Raw genomic sequence first — 21725 nt, 5'->3', positions numbered from 1 at the left:
TGAAAAAAAAAGCTGAATATTTACAGAAACATTCTTTAGAAATGCGCTGCCCCTGGAAATAAATAAATAAATGAATAAGTCAGCTCATAAAAATAACAAAGAGATTCCCACTGGTATCAACAGAAAGTACCCACATTAAATATTGATCCCAGAAATGACTGTTTCATCTGTCAAAAGTCAGTAGTTTGTGACGTGCATAGGGGCAAAAACGTGGTGCGTAGTGAGACATAGTCATTACTCATAGTCAGAGTCATTCACTCGGGGCGCTTGTAAATCACTGCACACTTCCATTGTAAAGTAACGGCGCACAGACCAAAAACACTAGTCGCTGATACCTGAGACCCCCACTGAGTCTTATTATGAGGCATCACTGTGAGATCTAGAACGAGCGAAATTATGATTCTGCCACCTGGCGTCAGCAATAATGCACCATGTAATTTTGGTAAAGCACAAACTTCAAACTTCAAAAAGTATAATTTTTCTGCTGAACTTTTCCAGAAGTTGTAAGTTTAGGTTTGTGAGTTCAAATAACCTGAAATGAACAGGCACATCAATGTCACAAAGGGTAAAAGTGTGTGTAGAAACGCACAAAAAAAACATGTATTAGGTAATTTATTATGTACTAGTCAGAGTAATGGGCACAAAAAATGGCTTTGTTGAATAGAATTGCTAAAAAGGTTTTATATTAAAGCCAGGTCGCTTGTTCAGAGAATGTCTGGCTTTTAAAATGTGCGTTAAAACACAAAGTTATCATCAAACAGACACTGTAAAGATTGACCCCTTGACAGTGACATAAACTGATTAGCCTGTGTATTTGATAATGAGCTCGTGGAGAACCTAATAACACATCTCCGAGGCCATTATTCTGAATGTACACCGATATCTCGACCCGTCATTTTTTTTTAATCTCTTATAATGACACTCTCCAGACCAATATCTTTTTATTGTGTAAGATGAAATATATATATATGTGTGTGTGTGTGTGTGCGCGCTTATGCATGGATCCGCCTTTGAAAGAGAAAGGAGAGAAGGCGAGATACCCAGCCAAACAGACAGATCAGATAGGAAGTGGACCGACAGCGGAAGAGCTGAGATGGAAGACTGATTTTATCGCCGCCTCGATGTTACACTGAGAAGATTACTATTTGAATCTTGGCTTGAGTCCACACAGCGCTGAAATTAAGGGCTGAGCTGCTTTATTTGTGCAAGAATAATAGACAGTACATTTAGGAAGAAAGGCAAAGAGAAATACTTGATGTCAAATGGTTTAACTAGGTCTTTTGTCAGGGTTAATGGTGCTCTGCGTTGTTCAGAAAGACGTATAGGGAACAAGATTGGCCATAAAAGACAAAAGTACTTGTATTTTCATGGAGCATCATATTTAAAGCACGCAAGCTGTTCTGTTCTCAAACATGATTGACAAGGCCAGATTGGCTGCAAATATAAAAATCTGTCTGAACTCTAGAATAAAATCTGACTGAATGCATTTCATTTTATTTATGATTATATTGTACACAGTTTCACACTGCCATAATGTTACGTTTCCTTATAAAAGTTAACAGGAGTGAGCCGTGGTAACATGTCTGCCTCTGTGTTGAGACGTCTAGAGTCCAAACACTGGATGAATGTCTCTCCCTGCGCTCTCATTTTGTCTGATAATGTCAATAAGTCAAAGTGGCTCGATTAAACTTTGGGGTTCACCACCTGCTTGTCTCAACACAGATGCTATTGCTTTGCGTTGAATGTTCCACGATATGGTATTAAACAAATCCATTTTGCATCTAGTCAATTACAGCGGTGTGTTACTGTGCACTAACTCGCCTCACCATCGATCTGACCTGTAATTTGGCCTCGTTCTCAAGCAGAAAAGTCACATAGAGCACCTATAATGTGAGGTATCTATTTGCCATTTCAAAAGTTCTTCCATTAATCTTACAAAGTTATTTTTTCTCAGTTGGCCCAAGTCACGACTCTTCTCAGTGAATAGTTCCATGTACAGTGCTTTATTTCCTGCTGATGTTTGGCCTTGAACAACTTGAATTGACTCTGTAGTTCCATTAAAGCAGTAACTTCAGCACAGCCGCCCGTCCATCCACACCCTGGGAAAAATGTTGGATTTGTTTGTTTCCGGCGCATAGTGAAAATATAAGATTTATCTGTGCGTAAAAACAGTTGTGTCTCTTTGCTGCAGCTCTCATAAGCTTCTGTCGCCACATAATGGTGTTTTTATTCAAAGCTCAGTAATGGCTTTCTGCTCTAGGGCCACCACAAATCTGGCAATTTCCTCACTCATCTCATCAAATGCTTTCAAATGTAGAAACAGTGCATTGTCGTATGTGCACTTGCAGCACCTGGTCATTTCCACATCATGATAACCACAGTATGAAATGTCTATCCTCTCTCTATTACAGCTCATAGAAACGTAGTGTAGTGTCTGTATCTGGGTGTGTGTGTGCGTGAGAGGGGCTTTGAAACGGAGCAGTCCACGTTTGACCTGAAACCTTCATCTGAAATGAGACTTCAGAGGACCCAGGCTCTGAAGTGGGCCACAGCGAGACTCTATTAATGCAGCAGACAGGAAACCACCACTGTGTGAGCTGGCATTTATCCAGCTCATTTGTGACTCAAGTTGAAAGTTTGAAATTAAAATGTTTGTGTAAATAAGTTAGATGTCGCTGCATGTTCGACAGTGTTTAAATTTAGATTTTGTTTTTCGAGGTTCTTTATTTGAACGTTATGATTCAAATGAAGAATCACTTATTTTATGAATCTTTTTGATCATTGTAATGCAGGGCGTAACTAACAGATATAAGCAGATAATATTGTTATATCTGACAGTTTTTTTCCTCAGAGTGGTCACATGATGTTACTGTGACGTGTCCGTTCAGCTGATTTAAACAGGTTTTGGCGCCGTCTTCAATCCGGTGTAGGGGGGACGACAAACATCAGGGAAACAGGGAGGGCTTTCAGTACAAGGAAAAATAAACATAAAACAGAATGTGAGAAGGAAACAGCGAAGGCGTGGACATGAGCGACAACGTACAAAGCAGAACAGGAGCAACTCAAATCAGACATTTCTGACCGTTGCAAATGAGGCAAGGCGAGTTTATTTGTACAGCGCAATTCATACAAAAGGTAATTCAAAGTGCTTTACAGAATAAGAAAGATATTAAAATCACAATGCAACTAATAAAAACATGAATAATCACAAATAATCATTACAAAATTAACATTAAAGGAGAAAAGTGCAGAATAAAACCCTTTTGGTCATATGCACAGCTAAACAGAACCGTTTGAGCCTGGATTTAAACATTGTCAAAGTCGAGGTCTGTCTCACATCTTCAGGAAGAATGTTCCAGGTTTTAGCTGCAGAAAACTGAAATGCTGATTCTCTATGTTTAGTCCTGACTCTGGCTCCAGCAGGAGGCCGGTCCCTGAAGTCCTCAGAGTGTGAGATGGTTCATATGGCTTTAATCCTGGTTTAGTCCTGGTTTAGTCCTGCTTTAGTCCTGCTCATGTGAGATGGTTCATGTGGCTCATGTGGGAGATGTTCTTTGGTGCTGGTCCATGGAGAGACTTGTTCACACAGAGCTGCTTTAAAGTCTCTGAGCCACAGGAGCCAGAGACCTGAGCACAGGACACATGTGTGAAGTACTTCCTGGTTCTAGACCTGAGCACAGGACACATGTGTGAAGTACTTCCTGGTTCTAGTCAGGACTCGAGCAGCAGTGTTCTGGAAGTACTGCAGCTGTCTTAACGGTTGTTTGGAGAGGCTACATTGTGGACTGGGACGGAGCAAAACATCATAGAGATAGAGGACAATGATATGAAATATGAATATGAAAATAAATTAGGATGAGAGGGGGCTTTTTTACTCTCACACACCTGAGATACTGTCCTGAAGAAGTCGGACTGCAGATGGCGCTGTCGTCCCGCCTTCACCGGTAGAAAGACGGCACCAAAACGTGTTTAAATCATCTGACCGATCACGTCACTGCAACATCACGTGACCAATCTGAGGAAGAGCGCTAGTGAGTAGTCGAAACTGTCAGGTGTGAACACAAACCTGGAAAAAGAAAACATTAAAATAAATTAACAGAAGACCAGATGAGCCTCATTGGACTGGATAATATTGTTGTTGTCTTATCAACTATTCATAAATCCCATCACTGACACATGAAGATTATCCTTTTGTGTTGGCGCCGATTGACAGGTGGAAAATACAGGGCAGCAAATGAGCTTTTTGTCCTCAGGGCCAAACAGCGATGACAGCAGGGATTTTGGTCAGTATCTATCAAAGTGTGCCCCCAATCACAGCTGTCAGAGGTGATGCTTACAGGCAGAGAGGGCTGCTGCAACCCAACTAATGAGCTACTGTAGTGCAACTTCAAAACATGTGAGATAATGTAACACGCTGGACTGTTTTTGTGCATATGGATCTGTAGTGCGTAAACACAAGAGTTCTCATAACACTAAATTTGAAGTCGTAGTGTGATCTGAGTCTCTCTTAGATCAACAAGTTTGTATTTTCTGAAACAGCCCCGGGCCTTCACACAATGTGCCTCACCCCGTTGCTCCCTGAATCCCCCAAACTCAACTTCACTGAAAAATATATGTTTGAGATTGCGCTGTTTACTTTAATGTCTGTACCCATAAAGCGATAGTCCGTCTTTCTGCTCTTAAAAAACACTACATGTGAGAACTGGGTCTCAGGGGACAGCTTTGACTTATCATAAATTCAAGCGCATGCCGTGTGTTTTAGCGAGAAGCTTATGATTCTGCATATTAATCCAGCAGGAGCCAAAGGCAAGGGCTCAGTGCTGTCGGCAGGAACACGCAGTAACTCACATCCGCAAAACTGACAAACAAGTCTCCGTCAGACACAGTGCACACGGGGCAGACGCATTTTAAGAACTCACAACATACAATCTAAAGACAATTTCCCTAAAAGCTTTTGTTGTGGAGTGGATGACTAACTATCTTTAAAGGGACATTATGTTAATTATTGGGTGATTGGGGTAATTAATGTCGACTCTACCTCTGTCTATTAATCGCTGATGGTAAACGCAGTAGTCAGCTGAATAATAGAGAATAAATTTAGACAACCTTTAATGCAAGTCTCTGAGTAAAAAAAAAAACATGGTGCAGGCAGTCCGTGGGCAGGGAAGTTTGGCTTTTTTCTGTCAGAAGTAGATACGTTCATCTCATGTTTGCTCAAGTGTAAAACGTTGAGTGTAGTGGCTAACACTAGTGTTAGCCTCCATGTCTGTGTCTGTCTCTGAATTGTGATGTTGAAACTCCAGTCTCGTGTCTCACTGCAGCAGAATCATGGGTCAGTGCTTCGTATAAACGGCTCCATCTGTAACTGATTGCAGAGTTTTCTTTTGGCGAACCGGCTTTTATTTTGCACCTGTTCTACAACCGTACAGTAATGTCTCAGTCCCTCATGAAGCCAGGCCATGTAAACACAAAAAAATGGACAGGAATAATCTGTATCTAAACGTCCATAGACTGACTTTTTAAGCAAAACAAGGCAAGTTTATTGTAGAGCAAAATTTCTACACAAAGTAAAAATCACAATATAAAACAAACAGCAGGCTAGAGTAGAGTGACCAGATTTTCAAAATTTAAACTGGGACATTTTGTTGGTAAAAATAAAATAGTGAAAAGAGCTTGTAATTATTATTCACATGGTGTATTCTGGACTCACTTCTTAGTTGGTATATAATCTGAGAGACTTCTGTCGCTGCGGTCGAGAAGTTTATTTTATGTTCAAGCACAGTTATCTGTTCTGGCTGAACAAATGGTAATATATTCCCCTCTTTACTGTTGACAGGGATGAAATCGGTCAAAAATAGGGACACATGGAACATTTCCCAGTATAAATCCGCTGGGACAAATCAGTGTTTTTGGATAAATCTGCTGGGACAGGGGGACACAGCTCAAAACTTGGACTGTCCCAGGTAAATAGGGACGTCCGGTCGCCCTAGTCTGGAGTGCAGAACTTATGCAATTAGAAATATAAGCTTCACTGTGTTCTTTTTTTGACCTAAGTGTCATTAAAGCTTAGCAGATGGAGCTGTAGCCGTTTGACGTTTGAGGTTCAATTCAATTTTATTTATACATTATAGTACATTTAATTGTATATATAAAGATAATACAATACATAGGCAAAGAACAATACAACATAAAACAATAAAACACTTGTATATCCTGTCTGTTTAGTGTTAATAGCAGGCAGAGTTTTCAGTCTAGTCTTAAACGGCGTTAAAGACGGGCAGAGGGAGGCTGGTCTGGGCGCTGCCACAGAAAAGGCTCGGTCACTTCTGGTCTACTGGTGATATTGCTGTAAATAAATAGTCTGGTAAAACTATTATATTCACCATGACTTAAAAAATGTGAGTTCTTAAAATGATTTTGAGCGTAACGTGCAGTGTTTCTATTGTTTCTAAGTATTTTCTGTCATAGTTGCCTCATTTTTTCTCAGTTCCGTGTCTGCCAATGTTTTATTTCTTGTGAGTTTAAAACCTCTCTCAAACAAAACCATCTTTGTGTGCGAGTTCTGAGCGCCTGGACAACTCTCATAATGACTCTTGACCAGTGTCCAGTGCTCCACAGGCTGCTCTCTGCTCATCTCTCTGTTCTCATTACAAACAATGGAACCAGTCTTCTATCCGAATCTACCTTTGGTACTTGTGTGTTGCCAACCATTTGGGTGTTTTTTGCTTGGATAACTTCACCTTTTGTCGTCATGTGTATTAGCTTATGTGCCTGTCATGGTTCTGTGCTGTTTAGACCCACAGAGACTCCACACTGCAGCTTTTGTACATCACCTTTTTGTGCTAAGACAAAACTCAAGCCCCCTCGGTTCAACCACTGTGACACTTAAACGTATGAGTGTTTGTCTAAGACGTCTACGGCGCCTGCTGTTGCTTAAACAGTCGGAGTCAGGCAGCTCCCTGGGTAAGTCGCTGGGCTGGAGAGAAAAGCAGATTTGAAAATGTTTGTCAGAATGGAAAGTGGTGCTCGGCTCTCGTGGGACTTGTCTCCAGCACAGTAGCGCTCCTGATGGTTCACTTCAATGAGTCAATATGAAGGTTTGGCAGCAACAGACACTTTGATTGAATTAAAGCCCCACCGTTTATCTTTTCAGCCAAAAAATAGTCTGGAATAAAAGCAAAAGCATGTTTTTTTTTTTAAGGTTGGATATTTTTCTTGCACTGAAAAGCGAAGAAAAACACACGTCTTTACTGTGAGCAAGCCGCGTGTCCACACACCTGACCATCCAAAATGTTGTTTGTTTAGCGAGAATGTTCCACAGTATGGCATAAAATCTATATATCTCCATGGAGAATGTTCAGGAGAATAGTTTTAACTTTCTGTTTCTGTGTAATCATGCAGGTGATGTGCCACGTCCAGAAAGTTACATGGCATAGCTTTTTGTGATATTATTTATACTTTTCACTTGCAGCTCTGTCACAAGTTATTATTGTTTTTTATTGTTTAAATCTTTTTTTTAGTTGAGTCATGATGTCGGACTCACTGTCATACTTCATATTTTATAGTTACATACTTATACATAGCGGGCGAAGTGAGTTTCCTCCGCAGGGTGTCCGGGTGCTCCTTTAGAGACAGGGTGAGGAGCTCAGAGTAGAGCTGCTGCTCCTATACGTGAAGCGGAGCAGCTGAGGTGGCTCGGGCATCTGTTCCGGATGCCTCCTGGACGCCTCCCTTGGAAGGTGTTCCGGGAATGTCCCACCGGGAGGAGGCCTGTGTCTCTCGGCTGGTCTGTTAACGCCTTGGGGTCCCACTGGAGGAGCTGAAGGACGTGTCTGGGGTGAGGGAAGTCTGGGAGTCCCTGCTTAGACTGCTGCCCCTGCGACCTGACCCGGGATAAGAGGAAGAACATGGATGGATGGATGATACTTATACATGACTTAACCTTAATTGGTATTTTAGACACAGCTGTGTATATTCTGTAATCCCCACAGTCCTCAGTATCAAAAATATAGCACTTTTACTAATATTACCCATATCTACTCGAGTACATCCAACCTCTGACATCCATGACTTCCATCCATGACTTTACTAAAATAGATACTAAACTGTATTTTCCCATTATTTCCCTCAAATTACTTTACCATAATCGGTCTTATTCTGATAAATTGAACTGAATTTCTAAGACACACAAGACACAAACATCACTTACGTTAATTTGGATGTGTCCCTCAGATGACTCACTGCCGTTAGGAGTATTTCTATAGCTTATACAAGTACACAGTATAGGACTCATTCAGACCCAGTCAATAGTGTATACCTGCTTCATACAGTCAATTCAATTAGATGTGAAATCTTTCTTGGTGATATTGTTGCACCAGCAGAACCTGTTAGCCCCGGTCATTGTAAATTGAGTTTAATACCTGGAGTATGGCTTCACAGACGTATACCTCGAGGCCGTCTCATCCAATTACCACAATGTATTTTTCTTTCTGTTGAGCTTTGGAAATTAATCAGAAAATATTGACTTTGAAAACATTTAGCACAAAGATAAATGACAAACAAGGATGTATTTGCATAGAGCGGATTTGTTTTCTAAGCTCTGAATGAGTTGTCAATTTAACTTTGAATATTGTCTTGCATGGCTGTTGAAGTATTATATTGAATTTATCTTCTAGAGTCATCGTCTTAAAAGGTTCAGCGCTCAGACCCGGGACAGTGCCCAAAGAGATATTACAATTCAGGAGAGAGCGTCCATATAAATAAATACATACATAAAACTGGAATAACTCTGACTCGTGGTGCTATGTGGGATTGAAGTATCCAGTGACTGTTGACTCCCAAAAATGATTGTTCCATCTATCATTTATTGAAGTTAAGATTTATTCTACGTACTTTTTCTTTGTACTTTTTTTTTTACATTAAGATTTAAGGTCACGGGTTTTGACTAAATAACTTCTATGACTCATTCTAGATGTTTTCTGACAATTAAAGCGTTTCATTCTGCTATTTATTATTTGCAGCTTGTGTTTTTCTAACAGTATTATCATTTATAATCGTTTTTTGGGATAATCGTGACTTTCTTTTATTTTTTTCCCTGTGATAAATTTGTTTTAATATTACTTTTCAGCGTCGGAAAGTGATGTAAAGTCACGAACAGACCGTGAAACGAAAACAGCACCTTATAATGCAAGTACTTGGGATTCATGTTGGATAAAACTCGGAGAAGGGCTTGGAAAATGTAAAAAAAAGTAAGTGATGACATGGTATTTAGGTGATATCGCCTGCAGCTGTGCTTTATAGTCAGTTTAAAAAGCATGGCTGGTGAATCAAAAGCGCAGGAAAAGACTTTAGGCGATTTTTTGACAGAAATATCAAGCCAGTGTACATAAATTATAATAGAATTGAATCTTGTTGTGTCTCTAAGAACACTGTGATTGTAGTATTAATCTGTTTTGGCATATTTCACCCATCAAACTATTAGTCACAATACATTATTCAAAGCTCCATCTTATCTCCATTAACAGATTTGCATGTTATTTACGGTGAAGCTACAGTTTATATCATTAAAAACATTCAACTAACTTTTGGAAATATTTTAGGCAATGTTCTAGTGTTACTCATGCAGTTTAAAGACTCCACGTGAATGTTTTTGTCACTTACTTTGGGTTTTTGTGCATAATGAGCTCACTCCGAGACCCAAATAATCACTTTCAATAATACTTCTTGAACCCTTCACAATCGCAAATGAGGTGATCATAATTTTTCTGTGGTGTTCGTTGTTCAGCCATAATTGAGCTCAATCCCCGCGCCGGGAAAAACACAGCGCTGTTGAATGTAACATTGTGTAACTTTTCTTCCATATTTGAGTCTTTTTACAGTTTGACAGCGTAGCAATTCACATGACAAGCTCGGATGATAGAGCTGTACGAGGCGATGCTGTGCTTTTATGCTGCCATAGTGTTTCACAGTGCCCCTTTCTGCTTCTTTCAAATCCCTTTGGTAGTTTTGCGCATAATTGGTTGGCAGTGTTCCTCCCACCAGTCCCAGAGCGGCTGTGGAGGGTCAGATCCTGTGGCGGTGGACCTCTTCACACCGAGGCTACCCACTCTGCCGGGGGTCTCGAGTGACTAATAGCGCTCATTCTCCTAGCGATGCCAGGCGCTAACACCAGGCCGGAGTAAAGAGCCTGCAGATACGCACAGCAGGTAGAGAAGCAGCCTGACAAAAGGAGAGGACGAGGAGGATTTGTGGACCGAAGTAGAAAGACCTTTTGTCAGGCTGCTTCTCAAAATAGGGTATAAAGTAGTTGTGTTGGACGATTGGTATTCAGAGGTTTAATTGCAGTTGATTGGTGGGTCATGCGTTGTGCTTTATGTAGAGAAAGGCTGTTGGATTCATCTACTGCAGGTTAGACACTTTTGCAAAACGTAGAAAGACGATCACACAGAAAATTAATCTGCTCACTAATGTATCACGGGCACTTATATTCATTCAACAACTGTTTCTGAAGAGTGTCACGAAACAGCAACCTGAGCAAGCTTCAGATTGGTGGGTGAAAAGCGCGAGACCTCTGCTGAAATGTTCTGTTTTTAATGAATTTGAAATGCCCAGCTCAGTCCAGACCTTCTCGCTGTGAAGTGTGAGTGTAAATCATTATGTCACTCTGGTCTTGAATATACAGTCTAAATATTGTCTTGTATTCTGTGAAGTGGAACCACACAGACTCAGCAAAAGACAAAAACTACTTCACAAAGCCCATTTTTCAAATGAACAGCTCTAATCAATTTTTGGTAATTTATTTAATCACCACCCGAGTGAAAATGAGCACAGACTAAGGGAGACATGAAGAGCAATTAATACGAGAACAGCAGAGAGCATCCACTTGACAAATGAAAAATATCATTTGTTTTATTTTAATTATGAAGCCGCTCATGTGGACGGCACACAGACTATGACTAAAGACAGAGGAGGGGGCTGTGACCGTGTGTAGTCATGACAAAGTGTGTTGTTTACACTTGGAGCCGCAGGGGTCGCACAGTGTGAGGCCAAAGACACAGGGGGCGCTACAGCTGGAGTCAATCCATGTTTATTGAACCAGATCGACATTTCAGCAGTGCACAGTGACACTATGGACGAGGGCAGGTACAAGGAGGGCAGAGGGCGACATGGGGGGAACATAGACCTCCTATAGGAGACATGGCTGGTGCACAAACATTTTTCATTACATCAGTTTCTTTTTTTTTCAGTAAATGTCTGGCATTGAAGTAATATTACAGGATTTATAGAAAAATAACTTTAAAATGACCATTTAAAGCTGAGGTACCTTATTTACACAGCACAGAATGAAGAAGTAGGTATTTAAAACCCTTTAGCACATTGTTAATATCCACATGTGTTGATTTTCAGCAGTGACATTGTGGTGGACAGTCCTAGTGCAGCCGACCTGAGCCATGCTGCGCGTGAAATCACACCAAATATTATGGTTGCATCACAATTTATGAGATTTGAGCTTTTTACACTCATATACTATTGTTGGAAATAAAGGAATAACACAATTTGATCTTCACTGGCGGCTCCCTGCTGCTGTTTGAAATCACACCATAATTACAGACTGATCTTGTGGACAAATTCATAACTAAAATGCATTACTGGATGACGGAAATATTTCAAAGCTTTGCAGATTAGTAAGAGGTTAATTCGAAGGCGAAGCACGTTGGCAGCGGAACAGTTTCAGTGCATGTTGGATGTGACATGCATATTCTCCTCCTCTGCACTGTCCCACAAAGGCCCCTCCTCTCTCTCTCCTCCTCCTCTCTCCATCCTCCCCCTCTTCTCTCTCCCTCCTCTCTCCATGTCCGCCCCCTCTCCTCTCTTCTCCTCTCCTCTCCGTCTCGTCTCCCTCTCCTTCTTGCTCTCGCTCTCCTCTCCATCTCCTCTCCCTCTCCTGTCCCTCTCCTCCTCTTCTCTCCTCTCTCTCCTCCTCTTTATGTATGAGCTTAAGGTTCATCTCAGGATCTCATCGGGAAAAAGAGACACAACTTGGAAAAGAAGGCAAATTCATCACAATATTACAAAATACGAATAATTGTGCAGCTAATAAAGAAACATTACATGGCATTTAGCTTTGGGCAAGATTAAGAGCAGCTGGAAACGGTAAAGTGGAACGACTTGTGTTAAAGAATAACAGTGTAAATAGATTCATTCCTTCTCTGTTTTTTACCCTACATTTAGAAGTAAAACAAATAACACATTCATAGCTATCACAGTACGTTTTTACATCATTAATAAATCCAGGGCACCTTTTTTTTGTTAGTACACATGTATTTTTAATAGATTTATTGACTCTTGATCACAGACGGGCTGAAACGCTTTTGATTAATAACGTTAAAGTACTCCTGCACCACAATTACCCAAAGTACTTGCTAATGAGGCTGGTTTCTGTGACAGATGGTAGTTCATTCTGTTGGAGAGGTTGCAGCAGGTGGGTCTAGGAGGGTCTGCACTTGGCTTCTTGGCAAAAGTCTTGCCCTGGAGCAGACTGGTTGGAAAGTGCAAAGCCTAATATGAATGTTGCATGAGGAACGCCGAGCCCAGTTGAACCACAAATAGTGAATCCAGTACATTCATGTTTTGGGATCCTGACCAAACAACTGCAGGATTTTCAGCTAGGATGGGTCAACAGTGAATTGAAATGGGAAGTTGGCTTATTATATTAGCTGAGTTTTGGGTCGAGATAATGAAATTTGAGCCTTGGGGTTTGAATTGACAAGTGCTATAATAAGCGTTCTCAGTGGGCCATTGCAGAAGTCCCTTTACTGCGCAGTGTGTCATTTTGGTACGTCTCAGCGAGATGAATGCCAGCAGACACTATTTTCAGAGCTTGTAAGTAAAGATTCAAAATGAGCCAAGAGAAATTGGTCCAATTGTACAATCACCAATTAACCAGGTCTATGTTATGCCTGGGAATTAATCTGTCCATGAACAAAGCAATTACTACTCAGCTCAAGTGTATAATTCTGGTTGATGATTTACCTTTGCACCTTCTTGATTCCATGGAAACGTTATTGCTTTGCCTGGTGTGTTTCCCAGTATGGACTTAAACTTATCTACTTTGCATAATTTACAGTGAGTATTTTTTTGGATTTATTGCTAAAAATACGTTGAAAAATCTGCGTTGTTGCTCTGACCAGCAGCACTTTCTTAAAATAGATGAGTGTAATCCATGGAAACAAGCAGGTGGCGACCCCCTCCAACCAGAAAACGTTACATAGTCCAACTTTAAGCTACACAGTTTGTTTCATTTGTGCGTTATGTTGTGGAGGGATCGACTCTGAGTCAATCCCCTGCTGATAACACTCCACAAACTGGAGACTGTCAGACTTTGTGCCCGCACATGAGGCACTTTGGAAAGCAAGTCATTCTTCTCCTAGACACTTTTTTTTGTCTCGCTCGATTTTTTTCCACTGATTTGTTCGGCTTTTCTCAGTTTTCACAATGTGTTGGTACAAATCGAAAGGAAAACAGTGAACAATGGTGTGATTGAGACGTTAGTTGTTTAGCCATGATACATTAATAGAAGCCAAATAAAGTAACTGGATGCACAAAAGCTTATTTGTTTTGGAATCTCATTGTTTTTTTCCAGATAAGTTTGGAAATTATGCAACAATAGTGAAGATTTAGCTTAAAATCAATGGCTGTCAAAACCAAAAAATGACCCACAATGTTTAAAATTGGCTGTAACAGTGCTTGGCTTGGACTCGCTTCTCCCTGGGCCCATCTCGCCCTGGGCCTGCCTCACCCTGGGCCCATCCCGCCCTGGGCCCGCCTCGCCCTGTGCCCGCCTCACCCTGTGCCCGCCTCGCCCTGGGCCTGCCTCGCCCTGCTCTCCCCTGTTGTCCACTTATCGTCCACTTAACGCAAAAATGCTTCCAGTGATCCTGTCTCCTGAGTTTTGGACCAGTTCCTTACTCCCCCTTGGTTGCGTCCCATTCTCTGTCCACTGGTTGGTGCATCGTTCTTCCGCGTCACCAACCTGCGATCTCTACGTGCCAGTTTTCCCCACGATAAAATTTGCACGACAGGCTATTGCAGAAGCTTTTGCTGAAATTTCTCCGATGTTGTTCTGCTCCTAACACATCTGCTAAGTGGAATTCAGGTTTACTCCAGAGTGCCGCCTTTGACAGTGTTGCTCCGAACCCTTCTAGACCTTTTAAACTCGAGGTCGGAGCCGGTGCGGTGTTGATGCAGGAGGCTGAAACGTGTGTGGACCATCCAGTGAGCTACTTCTCTCTTAAGCTCAGTAAAGATCCGCTCCGGTATTCAACCATAGAGAAGGAGACGGTGTCCTTGTTGCTTGATCTCCAGCATTTTGAGGTCCACCTTGGGTCCTGCTCGCTTTACTTACTGTTCTTTCTTCATTTCATCGCTAGGAATGGTTTGTAACACTGGCCATTACTACAGCCATAACTATGTGGGCAAAAAAAACATCGGTCCTGGTCAATGGAGAGCGTTTGGAGGTGGTAGAGAAATTTAAGTATCTTGGAGTTGTCTTTGACTCAAATTGAACTTTTAAGGACCATGTAAAGAAAATCTCCAATATCATCAAATTGAACTTGTCAAATTTTAAACATATAAGACATTTAACAGTAGAGCAGCAAAGATTTACATGCACTCAATGATACTTAGTCATATTAAATACTGTCATACCACATGGTCCCAGACTACTGAGAGTGTTTTAAAGCCCCTAAAGTCTCTGTTTAAGAAAACTCTGAAAGCCTTAGACAAAAAGCCTTTAAACTATCAGTACTGTAACATTTTGAGGAAGTACTATATCTTAGATTTTGAAAGATATCAGATGTTCCTGGATGGTTGTCTCATTTTTAAAGTTCTAAAAGGGCTTGCTCCTCCAACTTTAAAGGATTTTATTAATAAAAAAAAATAATAATACTGGGATAAACACCAGAGCATTAACAAGAGGAGATGCAATATACAAAGGCACAGAACTAAATTTTGCCAAACTGTGGCATCTATCAGAGGCTCAAAATTATGGAACACACGACCAGAGCACGTTAGAAACTCAACCTTCAAACAAACCCTAAAGAACTGGTTGAAAACGCAGCAGACCTGTGCTCATAGATGACACTCCGTTTGTCTTGGGCTCTTTATACTCTAGACTGAGGCACTTCTATTGTGAACAGTGTAATATCATGTTATTGTGTTCTCATGTTGTGCGTTTATGTCTGGTGTAATGTCTAAATGTCTGTGTTTTTATATTGAATGTTTCATCTTTGCACCTGCCTTAGGACAACGGATGAAATTTAGCTCCAGTCAAACTCTGACATATTTATGTGGAAACTTTTTTATAGACGCATTGATTAATATTTACTGTCCTAATTCAAATAAAAAATTGATGTAACAGATTTTGTTGCCGCATAAACTGAAAATACAATGAACCAATGAAACTTTCTTCCAACAGACTTTCCATATAAACACTTTTTCTCTTCAAGTAATCCAGTCTATCCAAATCAGCCATGTCCCTTATGTCCATTTGATGATTCTACTCACAAACAAAATCAAAAGTTTGCACGTGTGTGAAATGAGGTGCACTGTTTTTAAAGCTGATCTACTTTCTGTTCGTCTGATCCCAGTCAATGTTTGAGGTGCACACAAGGAGAGGAATACGACGGGCTAAAGTAGTCAGTAGATATGAGCCCACTGTTTGCCCACAATGTTTTGCCAGCGTGTCTCTGCATTCAAAGCAACAGACTGAATGACAGAGCTGGGAGTTTGTAATTCAGGCAAAACAGTGATGACAAATGTTATGAGGCTGAGAGAAGTTTTCATCCTTCACAACCAGAACAAAGTTACAGAGGATTTATGGTCCACAGGAGAGGAGGCGGATGCTGGTAATTGTGGCTTCTGGCCTCGTGATATGATCTTGTGTTGACATCTGCACATTGTGTACTGATAACATGAACAGAAGCTTCATTAGGAACGTTACAATTGTCGTTTATTGTAAATTATATCATAAGCGCATCCTGTTTCAAGATTTTAGTTTTTAAAGTTGGACTATGTAACTTCTCTGGTGGTGTGTCTGCAACTTGCTTGTCTTTTACTTGATATTAAATGTGTCCAAATGTGTTTTTTATTGGTGAAAATATCGAGAAAATCATGCCTTCTTACTGTAAGGGGGCTCTCCTCTCCACAGATCTGACAAGCAGTGTGGCCTGGTGGTGATAGATGTGTTTTATATTCCAGACAAAGCAATAACATCTCCATGGAGACAAGCAAGTGGGCAGGTGCTCCACCAAAAAGTTACTTACTGCAGCTTTAAAGTGTCATAAAACGCACAGTTAATCACATCAGGACAAATAAAGGACCAGACTGTTAAAGCTCGTGACGTCGTTTGACTGGCCCCACGTCAGGATAAATAGTGTTTTTTTATGTCAATATGAGCATTGAAAATACCAAAGTGTGTTTCAAATCTGCTCCCACAAATGAGGCCAGTGATGAGTGTGAGGAGAATCAGACAGAATCACATCAGTCTGTGTCTATTTGTCTGTCCATTAGTTATGGACTCACCTTCAAACCACAAGATCCCTCTAGTTTTACCCAGTGGTGGAACATAACAAGGTAAAAGTAGTGAAGTAATGTACTTAAGTACAATTTTAGGTATCTGTACTTTACTTAAGTCAGTTTTAAAGTGGATACTTTTTACTTTTACTTCACTGGGTTCCAGAGCAGGTAAATGTACTTTCCACTACATTTTTTAACTTCACTGAAAAGTAAAATTATTATTTTTTATTATTGTCTGACACCTGCTGCAAAGTCTGAGAGGTTTATTTTTGACACATTTGTAGTTTGAGCAAACAGAAATATACAAATAAAAACAGCCAGGCAAAAAACAATTGATTGAAATGTTTTCACTGAACAAAATTCAGCAAAAATCATTATCGAAATCTGTCAATCTGAAGCCAAATAAGACAAAATCTGTCTCAAAATCTGCCTGAAATACTTTACTCTTTAAGTACATGTTAAAGGGGTACTTTTACTTTTACTTAAGTAGATTTTTTTCATAAAATACTTTTACTTGCAATACTTAATACTGTAATACTTTTATTTATTTTTTGGTTTAGTTTTTGCTCCTGTATCTGTACTTTTACTTAAGTAGTACTTCTTGGAGTACTTCTTCCACCTCAGTTTTACCTTTTCCGTTGTGACATAGACCCAGCTCTTTTGTTGGTGCATCCTCTTCCTCTCGTGCGTCTAGTTTCGTCTTATTTCCCAGCATGCTTTGCTTCTTTGTCTCTGTCTGTTACTGATGACAGATTCCAGCTGATGATGATGAATAGAAGAGGAAGATAAGAGGCACCAGGCCACAGGAGATTATACCTGTATGTTTCCATTAAAAAGGCCTTTGTCACTAATATTTCTCTTATTGCACAAATAATAATAATGCAGTGAAGAGGAGGCGGAGGAAGAGGTTTGTTTTTATTCTAAATTTGTGACTGCAGGAAGACACTCATTTTGATCAAACATGCATCACACTGGCACTTCTTTTTCTCTCCGTGGTGATGTTATGGCTTTGCCTGGAACACTCCACAGTGTAGCATTAAACTCATCTATGTGCTTGAATATCTTTATGTACAAATTATACTATACAAATACACTTGTCTTGTCTTGGCATGTTCTTCTGCTTCTGGCTGTGAGACAGTTCCCTAAGTTTAGGTTTAGCTGAACTTAGGGTTTGGTTTAGAAACTGGTATTTCAGTATTTTCCTAAGTGTAACTCAATACATGAACAATACTGAGCACAATATCACCAGATGCAAAGTGGAGGCTCTTTCGGCATAAATGCTTTGAGAGGGAATTTTTATTTTTTTGCATGCGTGCTTGCCTCTTCACAGATCCAACCAGTACCTTGGCCTGGTAGTGAGATATTTAGGCTGCACTGCACAAATTTACTCTGGTCATAAAAAATATACATTCAGAGTTGGGTTATTTAACTCCATGATCCACGTTTGCTCTGTGCATCTCAGCAGCAGGTTCTATTCATGATGAACTGTGCTAATAATATCTGTGTGTGTTTTTTAGGTACGGTGTCGCTGAGTGTGTTCCTGGTGTCAGTTGTGTTCGTGTTGTGCGCCGTTTGGCTGGTAGCGCTCTGTGGAGTCTGCACCTGGTGTCAACGCAAACTGGTAAGAGGCGTTTGGCAATTCAGCACAATCATCACGGAAAAAACTCAAGAGGCAATTACTGGGTTTAGAGCTCCGACTCTGTTTATGTTGGATCTGCATATTGTTTTTAATGATGTAAAAAGGCCAATTAAGGTGTAAAGCTGTGATACTTACGAAAAATACAGGCAAACAGAGGGTCGACAGTGTTAGCCGCCACAGTAGGCTTCTGCACTTTTACATTTTTATTCAATTAAATGCTTGTTTGATTATTCTTTATATTTCTTTTCTTATTTTTGCACAAAACAGACCAGTTTTACAGAGCTGCAAAAAAATATATATATATATATTTCTGAAGTGCTGTGAACAGGATTTGTTCTCTGTGCACATTGGTTAAACCTCAGTGCCCGACCTCGTAGCAGAAGGGCAGCAGTGGCTCAAACTGTTGTTGTGTCCTTAGGCAAGACACTTAACCCAGCGTGCCCAGTATGAATGTTAAATTGGCTTGTTTTTGTCAGTCTATCCCCGGGGCAGCTGTGGCTACGGTTAGCAGCTTAAAACCAGAATGAATAATGCACAAAACTGCACAAAAAAAATTGAAATCTAAATTGAATGAAGTAATATCAGAATCCCTGACATTTCAAAACTGCAACAACTTTTGATTTGATTTGATTTGAGAGATCCAGTTTCAATGAGACTTCCTGATAAAATAAAGCAAGACAAACAAACAAAAAAATTGTTAATTATGCAGCCCTGTTTCCCAGTGTATTATATAGTTTAATATCTGTATGTTTATATTATTATGTGTTAGAAAAAAGTCATAAAATACAAACTTTCTATGACTTTCTATGAGTTCCAGGCAGCTCCATCATGTACTGTTGAGTGTTTCTGCTCACTGCTCTTGTGTCCTTGGATCCTCCCATTGTTTCCTCGTCATATATTGTTCAGAAATGTTTTTGAATTACAGGAACCAGCGTGTGCATGGCCCTGGTTACAAACATGATCTGAAACCTTGGGATGCTTTCTGTAAACACAGCTTCAGCTTCCTCCGGCAGCAAACATCCAAACATGCTAATGATTCATATGCTAATGGCAGTCAGCGCTTGCAACTGGTACCACATCTATATTCTTGATCCACTGCCATTTACCCGCACTCTTGTTTATCTGTTTTTCTATTTTTCCCATCTCAGAGTGACTGTAGTTCCAATTGATTATGTATTGTGACAGTGATAAGAAGAGGTCAGCAAAGGATAAGACGCTGTGTGATTTGTTGAATTGTTAACATGTCCAGCCAAACCGGAGTCAATCCCAGTTTCTATCTAGAGAGATGTGGATATAAAAGCTGTTTCAAACTATTATGCAAATCATGTTATGTTAAATTGAGGAGCTTAGTTGTTTTGCCGGGCCATGGAGAGTTGAGCTGTTTTTAGCTCTAAGCTGCGCCTGAACCTACGGTCAACGATGAGTCTTTTTAGATGACAGACATTTTAGATGTGAATTACTGTATCAGAGAAGCATGACTATGTCATATATTTGTGTTAGGAATCCCACAAAAAACACAGCACTCAGCAATGGCATGGGATCAAAAAATACTGAGATACGAGTTGATACAAAAACTAGTTTTGAAAAATCACCATAGGAACAAATTTGACATTTCCTGAATAGTTTAGAAAAGTCTGTATATGTCAGTACTGTCCATCCATTCTGCTTATCTGGGGCCAGGTCACAGAGGCAGCAGTCTGAGCAGAGACTGCCAGACTTCCCTCGCCCCAGACACTTCTTCCAGCTCAACCGGTGGGACCAAAAGGCATTTGCAGGTCCTGGGGTGTGTCCTTGGGTGTGTCCTGTGTCTCCCCTGGGCCCTCCTTCTGGTGGGACATGCTCAGAACACGTCCCTAGAGAGGCATCCTGACCAGATGCTCAAGCCACCTCAGCTGCTCCTCTCGACATGGAAGAGCAGCAGCTCTACTCAGAGCTTTACCTGTGTGACAGAGCTCCTATCTCTAAAGGAGCGCCCAGCCACCCTGAGGAGGAAACTCATTACGACCGATTGTATCTGTGATCTTGCCCTTTCAGTCATTACCCAAAGCTCAGGACCATAGGTGAAGGCAGGTGAAGTGAGAGCTTTACCCTTCACCTCAGCTCCTTCTTTACCACAGCAGACGCTGCACCGATCCAACCGTCAATCTCATGCTCCATCCTTCCCTCACTCGTGAACAAGACCCCGAGATACTTGAACTCTTCCACTCAAGGCACTCTGCACCGACCTGGAGAGGGGAAGTCACCTTTTTCCAGTCGAACACCATGACCTCAGATTTGGAGGAGCTGATTCTCATCCAGTCAGTTCACACTCGGCTGAAAACTGCCCCAGTGCTGCAGGTCCTGGCTCGATGAAGCATCAGGACAACATCATCTGCAAACAGCAGAGAGAAGATGCTGTGGTCCCCAAACCAGACCTCCTCCAGCCCCTGAACCGGACCCCCTCAAAGAGCAGCCCTGGCAGAGTCCAACATGCGCCGGGAACAGGTTTGACTTACTGCCGGCAATGAACACAGCTCCTGCTCTGGTCATACAGGGACCGGACAGCCCTTCGCAAACCGCTCCAGTCCCAACCCCCCCAAAGGACACCACGAGGGACACGGTCAAATGCCTTCTTCAGATCCACACAGCACATGTGGACTGGTTGGGCAAACTCCCATGAGCCTCGAGCGCCTGGTGGAGAGTGTACAGCGGGTCGAGTGTTCTGCGATTGGGACAAAAATCACACTGTACCTATATCAGTACTAGTAACATGGAAATATTAACTACTATTTTGTGTTGAAAATGTCATTCTATTGTTTTATTATTGTGGTATCAAAATCAGGGTGATAAAACTTTTCCTTATTATTGAAATCAAGTTTGAAATTTTAGTAGCGTAACATTATTTCCTGTTTTGACTCGAGTTCCAGTCACGTTTATTTTATGCATACGATGTTTATATCTCCCCTTTTCTCTAATCTCTGTGACCGCCAAGCTTCCTCACTCCAAATAAAACACAAACCGCAAATGTTTACTATCCCGCCCGACTTATACTTATGTTAGATCCTCTATAAAATCCAATTGCTGTTAAGTTACAAAAGCCCTGTGAAGCGGACAAACAAACGCGCGTCTTATCGTTGTTTGCCCTCACACTATCTATGTCTGTGTCTTTGTTTTGGTGGCACCCTCCTTCTCTGTCTTTCCTGAATGCTCTGCTCCAGATTCCTCTCCTTGTCACTTTATCTCCCTGCCCTTGTCACAATGTCACCCACAGAATCGGCCTCGTGTCTGCCTCACCTCCGCTGATGCCTGTATGTCGTCCTATAGATCTGTTAAATGTATTTGGCCGTATAGAAATGAAACACCTCTAGGACAAGTTATGTGTAAGATCTGTGTAAAGACGAGCCCACTGACAGTATTATTCAGGGTATTATTTGGCAATAAATAGAACTGTTATTTACAATAGTTTAAGAAGGTTCCGGGTTCACCTCCTTCGTCGCCCGTGCCTTTCTGTGCATGACAGTGGTGGATGGAT

At 41.0% G+C, this 21725-nt stretch overlaps 1 protein-coding gene across 1 annotated transcript in view; it reads left to right on the top strand.

The window, feature by feature from the left end:
• syt7b (synaptotagmin VIIb) overlaps positions 1–21725 on the top strand; it is an 83941-nt gene that overhangs the window by 20333 nt on the left and 41883 nt on the right. The window contains exon 2 of the mRNA XM_033987786.2: positions 18093–18196. Coding sequence (XP_033843677.1) covers positions 18093–18196 — 104 coding nt within the window. The remainder of the gene's footprint in view (positions 1–18092; positions 18197–21725) is intronic.

Source organism: Periophthalmus magnuspinnatus, chromosome 3, assembly GCF_009829125.3.
Source record: "Periophthalmus magnuspinnatus isolate fPerMag1 chromosome 3, fPerMag1.2.pri, whole genome shotgun sequence".
Taxonomy (NCBI): domain Eukaryota; kingdom Metazoa; phylum Chordata; class Actinopteri; order Gobiiformes; family Gobiidae; genus Periophthalmus; species Periophthalmus magnuspinnatus.
The sequence above is the reverse complement of the archived record's forward strand: the minus strand, read 5'-3'. Positions and strand labels throughout refer to the sequence as shown.